The sequence below is a fragment of the Pelodiscus sinensis genome, chromosome 22 (genome assembly GCF_052426305.1).
Source record: "Pelodiscus sinensis isolate ZL-2025 chromosome 22, ASM5242630v1, whole genome shotgun sequence".
NCBI lineage: Eukaryota > Metazoa > Chordata > Testudines > Trionychidae > Pelodiscus > Pelodiscus sinensis.
In genome coordinates, this window is record NC_143073.1 from 22,690,256 (window position 1) to 22,704,906 (window position 14,651).

The following is a 14,651-nucleotide window of genomic DNA, read 5'->3' on the forward strand; positions in this document are numbered from 1 at the left end:
TTCATCTCCATCCTCCCCTCCCCCCGCCCCCCGGCCTTCATCTCCGTCCTCCCCTCCCCCAGCCCCCCGGCCTTCATCTCCGTCCTCCCCTCCCCCCGCCCCCCAGCCTTCATCTCCGTCCTCCCCTCCCCCCGCCCCCCGGCCTTCATCTCCATCCTCCCCTCCCCCAGCCCCCCGGCCTTCATCTCCGTCCTCCCCTCCCCCAGCCCCCCCCGGCCTTCATCTCCATCCTCCCCTCCCCCAGCCCCCGGCCTTCATCTCCATCCTCCCCTCCCCCAGCCCCCCGGCCTTCATCTCCGTCCTCCCCTCCCCCCGCCCGGCCTTCATCTCCATCCTCCCCTCCCCCAGCCCCCCGGCCTTCATCTCCGTCCTCCCCTCCCCCCGCCCCCCGGCCTTCATCTCCGTCCTCCCCTCCCCCGTCCCCCGGCCTTCATCTCCGTCCTCCCCTCCCCCAGCCCCCCGGCCTTCATCTCCGTCCTCCCCTCCCCCAGCCCCCCGGCCTTCATCTCCATCCTCCCCTCCCCCAGCCCCCGGCCTTCATCTACATCCTTCCCTCCCCCAGCCCTCCGGCCTTCATCTCCGTCCTCCCCTCCCCCAGCCCCCGGCCTTCATCTACATCCTTCCCTCCCCCAGCCCCCCGGCCTTCATCTCCGTCCTCCCCTCCCCCAGCCCCCCGGCCTTCATCTCCATCCTCCCCTCCCCCAGCCCCCGGCCTTCATCTACATCCTTCCCTCCCCCAGCCCCCCGGCCTTCATCTCCGTCCTCCCCTCCCCCAGCCCCCGGCCTTCATCTACATCCTTCCCTCCCCCCGCCCTTCATCTCTGTCCTCCCCTCTCCCCAGCCCCCCAGGCCTTCATCTCCGTCCTCCCCTCCCCCAGCCCCCCGGCCTTCATCTCCGTCCTCCCCTCCCCCAGCCCCCGGCCTTCATCTCCGTCCTCCCCTCGCCCAGCCCCCCAGGCCTTCATCTCTGTCCTCCCCTCTCCCCAGCCCCCCAGGCCTTCATCTCCGTCCTCCCCTCCCCCCGCCCCCCGGCCTTCATCTCCGTCCTCCCCTCCCCCAGCCCCCCGGCCTTCATCTCCATCCTCCCCTCCCCCAGCCCCTCCATCTCTTCATCTGTCCACCCTCATTTCCACCCCCCACATGCCCCACTGAGCTGTTCCCATCTCCACCACTCCCCACATCCCTGCCCCTAAACTCTCCTCCGTCCATCCCGCCAGCCAACAGCTTGCCCGAGGTCCCCATCTAACCCTCATCCCCCCCAGGTGCTTCCCAGATTCCGGCTCTGGCCCCATCCCCGCGATGGTGCTGCTCCGAATTGCCAGCCCCTCCCTGGCCCTGCTCAGTCTCCTGCTGCTGGTGGTGGCGCTGGGCAGCAGCTACTGGCTGGTGATAAGGGAAAGCGGAGACGTGATCCACTCGGGCCTGTGGAAGACTTGTGTGAATCTGAGGTGTCTGGTGCCTTCGACTGTACCAGGTAAGAGCAGCCCTGTGCCCCCAGGGATCCCACTGCTGCCACCAGCACTGTGCCCCCAGGAAACCCACTACTGCCACCAGCCCTGTGCCCCCAGGGAACCCACCACTGCCACCAGCCCTGTGCCCCCAGGGAACCCACCGCTACCACCAGCACTGTGCCCCCAGGGATCCCACCACTACCACCAGCACTGTGCCCCAGGAAACCCACCACATCCACCAGCACTGTACCCCCAGGAAACCCACCGCTGCCACCAGTCACTTCCACTGGGTTCTCACTTCAGCTCTAGCAAAGGAGTGGGGGTTGCTGGCCGGGAGGGGCTGGGAGCTAGGACTCTGAGATGCTCCCTGTCTCTGGGAAGGGAGTCGAGTTTAAGGGTTAGGGCGGGGGAGGCTGGGTGCCATACGTTCACCATTTCAGCCCTGGCCTCTCTTTTCTCAGATCTCCTCAATGCCTGCAGGGTTTGCCTGACCCTGGCTGTGCTGCTGGGGGGCGTCTCCGGCGTCGCTCTCATCACCTCCTTCTTCTGCTTCCACCTCGGTCCTGTGTCCCTGCTCCTGGTCTCTGCTGTGGGCAGCTTCAGCACAGGTACCGCGCCCACGGGGCCTCCTGCTCCCGGCTGCTCGAGGGGGTGTTTCCACCTGCCCTAGAGCCCCAGGTGCCTGACAATGTTCTAACTCTGCAGGTCACTGCCAACAGCCAGCCTGTGCCCCCTGCCTGTGGGCCGTGCCCCTCGGGCTCCGTGCTCTGCCCTGGGCAGCCTGCCCCCCGCCTCACGTCCCAACCCGGTCCTCCCCGGCATCCCCTATGTTACCTGGCAGGCACCCCCACACACACACCCCAACCCCGGTCCTCCCCGGCATCCCCTGTGTTACCTGGCAGGCACCCCCCCACACACACCCCAACCCCGGTCCTCCCCGGCATCCCCTGTGTTACCTGGCAGGCACCCCCCCACACACACCCCAACCCCGGTCCTCCCCGGCATCCCCTGTGTTACCTGGCAGGCACCCCCCCACACACACCCCAACCCCGGTCCTCCCCGGCATCCCCTGTGTTACCTGGCCGGCACCCCCCACACACACCCCAACCCCGGTCCTCCCCGGCATCCCCTGTGTTACCTGGCCAGCACCCCCCCACACACACCCCAACCCCGGTCCTCCCCGGCATCCCCTGTGTTACCTGGCCAGCACCCCCCACACACACCCCAACCCCGGTCCTCCCCAGCATCCCCTGTGTTACCTGGCAGGCACCCCCACACACACACCCCAACCCCGGTCCTCCCCGGCATCCCCTATGTTACCTGGCAGGCACCCCCCCACACACCCCAACCCCGGTCCTCCCCGGCATCCCCTGTGTTACCTGGCCGGCACCCCCCCCACACACCCCAACCCCGGTCCTCCCCGGCATCCCCTGTGTTACCTGGCCAGCACCCCCCCACACACACCCCAACCCCGGTCCTCCCCGGCATCCCCTGTGTTACCTGGCCGGCACCCCCCACACACACCCCAATCCCGGTCCTCCCCGGCATCCCCTGTGTTACCTGGCCGGCACCCCCCACACACACCCCAACCCCGGTCCTCCCCAGCATCCCCTGTGTTACCTGGCAGGCACCCCCACACACCCCAACCCCGGTCCTCCCCGGCATCCCCTGTGTTACCTGGCCGGCACCCCCCACACACACCCCAATCCCGGTCCTCCCCGGCATCCCCTGTGTTACCTGGCCGGCACCCCCCCCACACACCCCAACCCCGGTCCTCCCCGGCATCCCCTGTGTTACCTGGCCAGCACCCCCCCACACACACCCCAACCCCGGTCCTCCCCGGCATCCCCTGTGTTACCTGGCCGGCACCCCCCACACACACCCCAACCCCGGTCCTCCCCAGCATCCCCTGTGTTACCTGGCAGGCACCCCCACACACACACCCCAACCCCGGTCCTCCCCGGCATCCCCTGTGTTACCTGGCCGGCACCCCCCACACACACCCCAATCCCGGTCCTCCCCGGCACCCCCTGTGTTACCTGGCCGGCACCCCCCACACACACCCCAATCCCGGTCCTCCCCGGCACCCCCTGTGTTACCTGGCCGGCACCCCCCACACACACACCCCAATCCCGGTCCTCCCCGGCATCCCCTATGTTACCTGGCAGGCACCCCCCCACACACACCCCAATCCCGGTCCTCCCCGGCATCCCCTATGTTACCTGGCCGGCACCCCCCACACACACCCCAATCCCGGTCCTCCCCGGCATCCCCTATGTTACCTGGCCGGCACCCCCCACACACACCCCAACCCCGGTCCTCCCCGGCATCCTCTGTGTTACCTGGCCGGCACCCCCCCCACACACACCCCAATCCCGGTCCTCCCCGGCATCCCCTGTGTTACCTGGCCGGCACCCCCCCCACACACACCCCAATCCCGGTCCTCCCCGGCATCCCCTGTGTTACCTGGCCAGCACCCCCCCACACACACCCCAATCCCGGTCCTCCCCGGCACCCCCTGTGTTACCTGGCCGGCACCCCCCCCACACACACCCCAATCCCGGTCCTCCCTGGCATCCTCTGTGTTACCTGGCCAGCACCCCCCCACACACACCCCAATCCCGGTCCTCCCCGGCATCCCCTGTGTTACCTGGCAGGCACCCCCACACACACACCCCAACCCCGGTCCTCCCCGGCATCCCCTGTGTTACCTGGCCGGCACCCCCCCCACACACACCCCAATCCCGGTCCTCCCCGGCACCCCCTGTGTTACCTGGCCAGCACCCCCCCACACACACCCCAATCCCGGTCCTCCCCGGCATCCTCTGTGTTACCTGGCCGGCACCCCCCCCACACACACCCCAATCCCGGTCCTCCCCGGCACCCCCTGTGTTACCTGGCCAGCACCCCCCCACACACACCCCAACCCCGGTCCTCCCCGGCATCCCCTGTGTTACCTGGCCGGCACCCCCCACACACACCCCAACCCCGGTCCTCCCCGGCATCCCCTGTGTTACCTGGCCAGCACCCCCCCCACACACACCCCAATCCCGGTCCTCCCCGGCATCCTCTGTGTTACCTGGCCGGCACCCCCCCCACACACACCCCAATCCCGGTCCTCCCCGGCATCCCCTGTGTTACCTGGCCGGCACCCCCCCCACACACACCCCAATCCCGGTCCTCCCCGGCACCCCTGTGTTACCTGGCCAGCACCCCCCCACACACACCCCAATCCCGGTCCTCCCCGGCATCCTCTGTGTTACCTGGCCGGCACCCCCCCCACACACACCCCAATCCCGGTCCTCCCCGGCACCCCCTGTGTTACCTGGCCAGCACCCCCCCACACACACCCCAACCCCGGTCCTCCCCGGCATCCCCTGTGTTACCTGGCCGGCACCCCCCACACACACCCCAACCCCGGTCCTCCCCGGCATCCCCTGTGTTACCTGGCAGGCACCCCCACACACCCCAACCCCGGTCCTCCCCGGCATCCCCTGTGTTACCTGGCAGGCACCCCCACACACACACCCCAACCCCGGTCCTCCCCGGCATCCCCTGTGTTACCTGGCCGGCACCCCCCCCACACACACCCCAATCCCGGTCCTCCCCGGCACCCCCTGTGTTACCTGGCCAGCACCCCCCCACACACACCCCAACCCCGGTCCTCCCCGGCATCCCCTGTGTTACCTGGCCAGCACCCCCCCACACACCCCAACCCCGGTCCTCCCCGGCATCCCCTGTGTTACCTGGCCGGCACCCCCCACACACACCCCAACCCCGGTCCTCCCCGGCATCCCCTGTGTTACCTGGCAGGCACCCCCACACACACACCCCAACCCCGGTCCTCCCCGGCATCCCCTGTGTTACCTGGCCGGCACCCCCCACACACACCCCAATCCCGGTCCTCCCCGGCACCCCTGTGTTACCTGGCCGGCACCCCCCACACACACCCCAATCCCGGTCCTCCCCGGCACCCCCTGTGTTACCTGGCCGGCACCCCCCACACACACACCCCAATCCCGGTCCTCCCCGGCATCCCCTATGTTACCTGGCAGGCACCCCCCCACACACACCCCAATCCCGGTCCTCCCCGGCATCCCCTATGTTACCTGGCCGGCACCCCCCACACACACCCCAATCCCGGTCCTCCCCGGCATCCCCTATGTTACCTGGCCGGCACCCCCCACACACACCCCAACCCCGGTCCTCCCCGGCATCCTCTGTGTTACCTGGCCGGCACCCCCCCCACACACACCCCAATCCCGGTCCTCCCCGGCATCCCCTGTGTTACCTGGCCGGCACCCCCCCACACACACCCCAATCCCGGTCCTCCCCGGCATCCCCTGTGTTACCTGGCCGGCACCCCCCCCACACACACCCCAATCCCGGTCCTCCCCGGCATCCTCTGTGTTACCTGGCCGGCACCCCCCCCACACACACCCCAATCCCGGTCCTCCCCGGCATCCCCTGTGTTACCTGGCCGGCACCCCCCCCACACACACCCCAATCCCGGTCCTCCCCGGCACCCCCTGTGTTACCTGGCCAGCACCCCCCCACACACACCCCAATCCCGGTCCTCCCCGGCATCCTCTGTGTTACCTGGCCGGCACCCCCCCCACACACACCCCAATCCCGGTCCTCCCCGGCACCCCCTGTGTTACCTGGCCAGCACCCCCCCACACACACCCCAACCCCGGTCCTCCCCGGCATCCCCTGTGTTACCTGGCCGGCACCCCCCACACACACCCCAACCCCGGTCCTCCCCGGCATCCCCTGTGTTACCTGGCCAGCACCCCCCCACACACACCCCAATCCCGGTCCTCCCCGGCATCCTCTGTGTTACCTGGCCGGCACCCCCCCCACACACACCCCAATCCCGGTCCTCCCCGGCATCCCCTGTGTTACCTGGCCGGCACCCCCCCCACACACACCCCAATCCCGGTCCTCCCCGGCACCCCCTGTGTTACCTGGCCAGCACCCCCCCACACACACCCCAATCCCGGTCCTCCCCGGCATCCTCTGTGTTACCTGGCCGGCACCCCCCCCACACACACCCCAATCCCGGTCCTCCCCGGCACCCCCTGTGTTACCTGGCCAGCACCCCCCCACACACACCCCAACCCCGGTCCTCCCCGGCATCCCCTGTGTTACCTGGCCGGCACCCCCCACACACACCCCAACCCCGGTCCTCCCCGGCATCCCCTGTGTTACCTGGCAGGCACCCCCACACACCCCAACCCCGGTCCTCCCCGGCATCCCCTGTGTTACCTGGCAGGCACCCCCACACACACACCCCAACCCCGGTCCTCCCCGGCATCCCCTGTGTTACCTGGCAGGCACCCCCCCACACACACCCCAACCCCGGTCCTCCCCGGCATCCCCTGTGTTACCTGGCAGGCACCCCCCCACACACACCCCAACCCCGGTCCTCCCCGGCATCCCCTGTGTTACCTGGCCGGCACCCCCCACACACACCCCAACCCCGGTCCTCCCCGGCATCCCCTGTGTTACCTGGCCAGCACCCCCCCACACACACCCCAACCCCGGTCCTCCCCGGCATCCCCTGTGTTACCTGGCCAGCACCCCCCCACACACCCCAACCCCGGTCCTCCCCGGCATCCCCTGTGTTACCTGGCCGGCACCCCCCACACACACCCCAACCCCGGTCCTCCCCGGCATCCCCTGTGTTACCTGGCAGGCACCCCCACACACACACCCCAACCCCGGTCCTCCCCGGCATCCCCTGTGTTACCTGGCCGGCACCCCCCACACACACCCCAACCCCGGTCCTCCCCGGCATCCCCTGTGTTACCTGGCAGGCACCCCCCCACACACACCCCAACCCCGGTCCTCCCCGGCATCCCCTGTGTTACCTGGCCGGCACCCCCCCACACACACCCCAACCCCGGTCCTCCCCGGCATCCCCTGTGTTACCTGGCCGGCACCCCCCACACACACCCCAATCCCGGTCCTCCCCGGCATCCCCTGTGTTACCTGGCCGGCACCCCCCACACACACCCCAATCCCGGTCCTCCCCGGCACCCCTGTGTTACCTGGCCGGCACCCCCCACACACACCCCAATCCCGGTCCTCCCCGGCACCCCCTGTGTTACCTGGCCGGCACCCCCCACACACACCCCAATCCCGGTCCTCCCCGGCATCCCCTATGTTACCTGGCCGGCACCCCCCACACACACCCCAATCCCGGTCCTCCCCGGCATCCCCTATGTTACCTGGCCGGCACCCCCCACACACACCCCAATCCCGGTCCTCCCCGGCATCCCCTATGTTACCTGGCCGGCACCCCCCACACACACCCCAACCCCGGTCCTCCCCGGCATCCTCTGTGTTACCTGGCCGGCACCCCCCCCACACACACCCCAATCCCGGTCCTCCCCGGCATCCCCTGTGTTACCTGGCCGGCACCCCCCCCACACACACCCCAATCCCGGTCCTCCCCGGCATCCCCTGTGTTACCTGGCCGGCACCCCCCCCACACACACCCCAATCCCGGTCCTCCCCGGCATCCTCTGTGTTACCTGGCCGGCACCCCCCCCACACACACCCCAATCCCGGTCCTCCCCGGCATCCCCTGTGTTACCTGGCCGGCACCCCCCCCACACACACCCCAATCCCGGTCCTCCCCGGCACCCCCTGTGTTACCTGGCCAGCACCCCCCCACACACACCCCAATCCCGGTCCTCCCCGGCATCCTCTGTGTTACCTGGCCGGCACCCCCCCACACACACCCCAATCCCGGTCCTCCCCGGCACCCCCTGTGTTACCTGGCCAGCACCCCCCCACACACACCCCAACCCCGGTCCTCCCCGGCATCCCCTGTGTTACCTGGCCGGCACCCCCCACACACACCCCAACCCCGGTCCTCCCCGGCATCCCCTGTGTTACCTGGCCAGCACCCCCCCCACACACACCCCAATCCCGGTCCTCCCCGGCATCCTCTGTGTTACCTGGCCGGCACCCCCCCCACACACACCCCAATCCCGGTCCTCCCCGGCATCCCCTGTGTTACCTGGCCGGCACCCCCCCCACACACACCCCAATCCCGGTCCTCCCCGGCACCCCCTGTGTTACCTGGCCAGCACCCCCCCACACACACCCCAATCCCGGTCCTCCCCGGCATCCTCTGTGTTACCTGGCCGGCACCCCCCCCACACACACCCCAATCCCGGTCCTCCCCGGCACCCCTGTGTTACCTGGCCAGCACCCCCCCACACACACCCCAACCCCGGTCCTCCCCGGCATCCCCTGTGTTACCTGGCCGGCACCCCCCACACACACCCCAACCCCGGTCCTCCCCGGCATCCCCTGTGTTACCTGGCAGGCACCCCCACACACCCCAACCCCGGTCCTCCCCGGCATCCCCTGTGTTACCTGGCAGGCACCCCCACACACCCCAACCCCGGTCCTCCCCGGCATCCCCTGTGTTACCTGGCAGGCACCCCCACACACCCCAACCCCGGTCCTCCCCGGCATCCCCTGTGTTACCTGGCCGGCACCCCCCACACACACCCCAACCCCGGTCCTCCCCGGCATCCTCTGTGTTACCTGGCCGGCACCCCCCCAACACACACCCCAACCCCGGTCCTCCCCGGCATCCCCTGTGTTACCTGGCCGGCACCCCCACACACACACCCCAATCCCGGTCCTCCCCGGCATCCTCTGTGTTACCTGGCCGGCACCCCCACACACACACCCCAATCCCGGTCCTCCCCGGCATCCCCTGTGTTACCTGGCCGGCACCCCCACACACACACCCCAATCCCGGTCCTCCCCGGCATCCTCTGTGTTACCTGGCCGGCACCCCCACACACACACCCCAATCCCGGTCCTCCCCGGCATCCTCTGTGTTACCTGGCCGGCACCCCCACACACACACCCCAATCCCGGTCCTCCCCGGCACCCCTTGTGTTACCTGGCCGGCACCCCCCCACACACACCCCAACCCGAGCCCCAGCTCAGAACCCCTTCCTCCCAGCACCCCCACACACACCCCAACCCCAGCCCCAGCCCCAGCTTGGAACCCCTCCCACACACACCCTATCCCAGCTCAGAGCCCCTCCCTGCCAGCACCCGCACCCACCCACATATTCCCCCTATCCCAGCTCGGAACCCCTCCCTCCCAGCACCCTCACCCCCTTCCCACATCCCAACCCCTGCCCCAGCTCGGAACCCCTCCCCCACCTAAAGCGAGCACCCGCACCCCTGTCCCTCCCACCAGCTAGCCCCCTGCCCAAAGCCCACCCGCAGTTCACACCCCAAGCCTCTGCCCCAGCCAGAACCCCTCTTGCTCTCCAGGTGTGGGGCTGAGGCCTGGGGCTCATGCTCTTCCCCGTGGCCCTAGGTCTCTTGGCGGCCGCCGCGATGGCCATTTTCATGTGGCAGAGCCCCAAGGGCATGACGATCGCCACGTCTCGCATCAGCTACGGCTGGTCCTTCGGCCTCGGCTGGGCGGCCTGCCCGCTCTTCCTCCTGACCGGTGAGAGGGGGGAGGGGGCAGGGCCTTCTGGGGCAGGGCGTGGGGCGGTTTCTGGGGAGAGGCGCAGGGACTGTGTACACAGGGACCCCTCCCCCAGTCCTGAGATGCAGCCACCTCTGGGGTGGGGCGCAGGGGCGCAGCTGCACAGCAACGCAGCACGGGATTGGCTCACCCGGCTCTCAAATGGCCCCTGTCTCTCTTCTCTCCGCCCCCCAGGTGTGGTGACGCTTCTCTCCCAAGGATCCTCCACAAGCTGAGAGTGGGGCCCACGCTGCCCCCGGGGGCTAGAGCTGGGGGGTGGATGGAGCCTGTAGTCCTGACCGGCCGATTCCCCCAGCAGCCCCGAGTCTGTGTGTGTGTGTGTGTCCCTGCCACAGGGGTGTGTGGGAATTCCCCCTGATGGTGGGAATCGGCCTTGGGGTGTATGTGTCCCTGCACCCCTTGATGAAGAGTATCAGCCCTGCTCTCTCCTGTGTGTGTGTGTGTGTGTGTGTGTGTGGGTGGGTGTGTCTCCTCTGCCGCCCCCTGCTGGAAGGAATCAGCCCTGCTCTGTGTGTGTGTGTGTGTGTGTGTGTGTGTGTGTGTCCTCTGCTGCCCCCTGCTGGAAGGAATCAGCCCTGCTCTGTGTGTGTGTGTGTGTGTGTGTGTGTGTGTGTGTCCCCTCTGCTGCCCCCTGCTGGAAGGAATCAGCCCTGCTCTGTGTGTGTGTGTGTGTGTGTGTGTGTGTCCTCTGCTGCCCCCTGCTGGAAGGAATCAGCCCTGCTCTGTGTGTGTGTGTGTGTGTGTGTGTGTGTGTGTGTGTGTGTGTGTGTCCTCTGCCACCCCCTGCTGGAAGGAATCAGCCCTGCTCTGTGTGTGTGTGTGTGTGTGTGTGTGTGTGTGTGTCCCCTGCTGCCCCCTGCTGGAGGGAATCAGCCCTGCTTTGTGTGTGTGTGTGAGTGTGTGTGTGTGTGTGTGTGTGTGTGTCCCCTGCTGCCCCCTGCTGGAGGGAATCAGCCCTGCTTTGTGTGTGTGTGTGAGTGTGTGTGTGTGTGTGTGTGTGTCCCCTGCTGCCCCCTGCTGGAGGGAATCAGCCCTGCTCTGTGTGTGTGTGTGTGTGTGTGTGTGTGTGTGTGTGTGTGTGTCCTCTGCCGCCCCCTGCTGGAGGGAATCAGCCCTGCTGTGTGTGTGTGTGTGTGTGTGTGTGTGTGTGTGTTACCCAGGGCTCCCGCTCACTCCAGAGCCCCCACCTTTCTGTTCCCCTTCCTTTCCTCCTGCCAGACCCCTTGTTCCCTGGAGATTAAAGGCCTGTTCTCAGCACCTCCTGTCTGGTGACTCACTCCCCCTTAGCGATGGCTGTGGGGGAGACGCACAGGCCTCCTGGGTTCTCTCCCCAGCTCTGTGAAGGAAGTGGTGTCTAGCGGTCAGAGCAAGGGGAGGGGACCGGGACCCAGGACTCCTGGGTTCTGTCTCTTGCTAAACAGCTGGTGCTGGGCTGAGAGGCCCCTCCAGGATCGGAGCAGGGGGCCCTAGAGAGGAAGGGATACAGAGGAGAGGCTGCGGGGGGCTCTTTCCTCCCTCTGGGGCAGGGTCAGAGCCAGGCTGGAGCTGGGGGGGACCTATGGAATGGGGGGCCCATTTATATTATCCACATCGACACTGGAAAATCGCAAGGAGCCCTGCGGCAGGCAGGCCAGGCCAGGCGTCGGCAGGAGAGCTGCGACTGGCGACACCCCACTGATCACTGCCTAGCCTGGCGGTTGGCCATCGCGGGCAATCAGCAGCCCCGGGAGAGACGCCGGGGCTACCCCCGGGCCAGGGGACTCCAAGGGCTTCTGCGTGCCCGTGCTGGGAGCCTGGGTTTACTGGGCAAGGGTATAAACCGGCAGCTGCACCAGGCCTGCCGCTGCGGGGGTGCACCCTGGAGGGACCCTGTAAGCCGGCAGACACCCCCACGCGGCTACGAACCTAACAGATGGACTCGGGGCTCAGCTGGGGGTGTCTGCTTCCTTCCCCATCGAACAAGCCCCTTCTCCCTTCGGTGGCAGGTGCTAACGGCCGGGCCGGCCGGCGGGGATCTGGGGGACACCCCGGGGGCAGGCAGCGGGTAACGTCGCGGCCTTGGGGGAGCAGAGCAACATTCTGTCTCGTGACAAAAGCTGGAAGTAACTTCTCACTGGACTGCGCCTGGCGGCTGGTTGGGAGGCTGGACGGCGTCAAAGGGGCTGGGCTAGGGATGGGACAGGGTGGTCCAGAAACTGATTCACCAATGGGCAAAAGCGTAGAGGTTAATGCTATAGACTATGTGCATCCCCAATCCCCCCCCCCCCCCATACCCACACACACACCGGTACATTTTTTAACAGGCTGGCCAGCAGCTGGCGCAGTCCTGGCTTGCACCAGGTCTGGGATCTGCCCCACAGCAGCTCTGCAATTTTAGGCTGTGTCTAGACTGGCAAGTTTTTCCGCAAAATCAACTGGGATGCAGCCACCTCTGGGCAGGGGCGGCGCACACACGGGGCGGGCTCACCCAGCTCAGCGATGCGGCCACCTCTGGGCAGGGGCGGCGCACACACGGGGCAGGCTCACCCAGCTCAGCGATGCGGCCACCTCTGGGCAGGGGCGGCGTACACACGGGGCGGGCTCACTCAGCGCAGCGATGCGGCCACCTCTGGGCAGGGGCAGCGTACACACGGGGCGGGCTCACCCAGCGCTGGGATGCGGCCACCTCTGGGCAGGGGCGGTGTACACACGGGGCAGGCTCACCCAGCGCTGGGATGCGGCCACCTCTGGGCAGGGGCGGCGTACACACGGGGCGGGCTCACCCAGCGCAGCGATGCGGCCACCTCTGGGCAGGGGTGGCGCACACACGGGGCAGGCTCACCCAGCGCAGCGATGCGGCCTCCTCTGGGCAGGGGCGGTGTACACACGGGGCGGGCTCACCCAGCGCTGGGATGCGGCCACCTCTGGGCAGGGGCGGCGTACACACGGGGCGGGCTCACTCAGCGATGGGATGCGGACACCTCTGGGCAGGGGCGGCATACACACGGGGCGGGCTCACCCAGCGCTGGGATGCGGCCACCTCTGGGCAGGGGCGGCGTACACACGGGGCAGGCTCACCCAGCGCTGGGATGCGGCCACCTCTGGGCAGGGGCGGCGTACACACGGGGCAGGCTCACCCAGCGCTGGGATGCGGACACCTCTGGGCAGGGGCGGCGTACACACGGGGCAGGCTCACCCAGCGCTGGGATGCGGCCACCTCTGGGCAGGGGCGGTGTACACACGGGGCAGGCTCACCCAGCGCTGGGATGCGGCCACCTCTGGGCAGGGGTGGCGCACACACGGGGCAGGCTCACCCAGCGCAGCGATGCGGCCTCCTCTGGGCAGGGGCGGTGTACACACGGGGCGGGCTCACCCAGCGCTGGGATGCGGCCACCTCTGGGCAGGGGCGGCGTACACACGGGGCGGGCTCACTCAGCGATGGGATGCGGACACCTCTGGGCAGGGGCGGCATACACACGGGGCGGGCTCACCCAGCGCTGGGATGCGGCCACCTCTGGGCAGGGGCGGCGTACACACGGGGCAGGCTCACCCAGCGCTGGGATGCGGCCACCTCTGGGCAGGGGCGGCGTACACACGGGGCAGGCTCACCCAGCGCTGGGATGCGGACACCTCTGGGCAGGGGCGGCGTACACACGGGGCAGGCTCACCCAGCGCTGGGATGCGGCCACCTCTGGGCAGGGGCGGTGTACACACGGGGCAGGCTCACCCAGCGCTGGGATGCGGCCACCTCTGGGCAGGGGCGGCGTACACACGGGGCGGGCTCACCCAGCGCAGCGATGCGGCCTCCTCTGGGCAGGGGCGGTGTACACACGGGGCGGGCTCACCCAGCGCTGGGATGCGGCCACCTCTGGGCAGGGGTGGCGCACACACGGGGCAGGCTCACCCAGCACAGCGATGCGGCCTCCTCTGGGCAGGGGCGGTGTACACACGGGGCGGGCTCACCCAGCGCTGGGATGCGGCCACCTCTGGGCAGGGGCGGCGTACACACGGGGCGGGCTCACTCAGCGATGGGATGCGGACACCTCTGGGCAGGGGCGGCATACACACGGGGCAGGCTCACCCAGCGCTGGGATGCGGCCTCCTCTGGGCAGTGGCGGCGTACACACGGGGCGGGCTCACCCAGCGCTGGGATGCGGCCACCTCTGGGCAGGGGCGGTGTACACACGGGGCGGGCTCACCCAGCGCTGGGATGCGGCCACCTCTGGGCAGGGGCGGTGTACACACGAGGCGGGCTCACTCAGCGCTGGGATGCGGCCACCTCTGGGCAGGGGCGGCATACACACGGGGCGGGCTCACCCAGCGCTGGGATGCGGCCACCTCTGGGCAGGGGCGGCGTACACACGGGGCGGGCTCACCCAGCGCTGGGATGCGGCCACCTCTGGGCAGGGGCGGCGTACACACGGGGCGGGCTCACTCAGCGATGGGATGCGGACACCTCTGGGCAGGGGCGGCATACACACGGGGCGGGCTCACCCAGCGCTGGGATGCGGCCACCTCTGGGCAGGGGCGGCGTACACACGGGGCAGGCTCACCCAGCGCTGGGATGCGGCCACCTCTGGGCAGGGGCGGCGTACACACGGGGCAGGCTCACCCAGCGCTGGGATGCGGACACCTCTGGGCAGGGGCGGCGTACACACGGGGCAGGCTCACCCAGCGCTGGG

The 14,651-nt window shown here is 69.0% G+C and overlaps 1 protein-coding gene across 1 annotated transcript; it reads left to right on the top strand.

The window, feature by feature from the left end:
• The first annotated feature begins 1,219 nt into the window (after positions 1–1,219).
• LOC142819627 (lens fiber membrane intrinsic protein-like) lies at positions 1,220–11,234 on the top strand. The gene is made up of 4 exons (XM_089772559.1): positions 1,220–1,474; positions 1,913–2,059; positions 9,814–9,948; positions 10,165–11,234. Exons 1-4 carry the CDS (start codon positions 1,300–1,302, stop codon positions 10,203–10,205), a joined length of 498 nt encoding a protein of 165 aa, XP_089628685.1. The 5' UTR covers positions 1,220–1,299; the 3' UTR covers positions 10,206–11,234.
• Positions 11,235–14,651: the final 3,417 nt, after the last annotated feature.

What these genes read in the sequence shown, in the direction of transcription:
- LOC142819627 (XM_089772559.1), top strand. Translation starts at nt 1,300, where the DNA reads ATGGTGCTGCTCCGAATTGCCAGCCCCTCCCTGGCCCTGCTCAGTCTC. An exon ending in GGTGCCTTCGACTGTACCAG is followed by an intron (nt 1,475 to 1,912) that starts GTAAGAGCAGCC and finishes CTCTTTTCTCAG; the next exon opens with ATCTCCTCAATGCCTGCAGG. An exon ending in CCCGCTCTTCCTCCTGACCG is followed by an intron (nt 9,949 to 10,164) that starts GTGAGAGGGGGG and finishes TCCGCCCCCCAG; the next exon opens with GTGTGGTGACGCTTCTCTCC.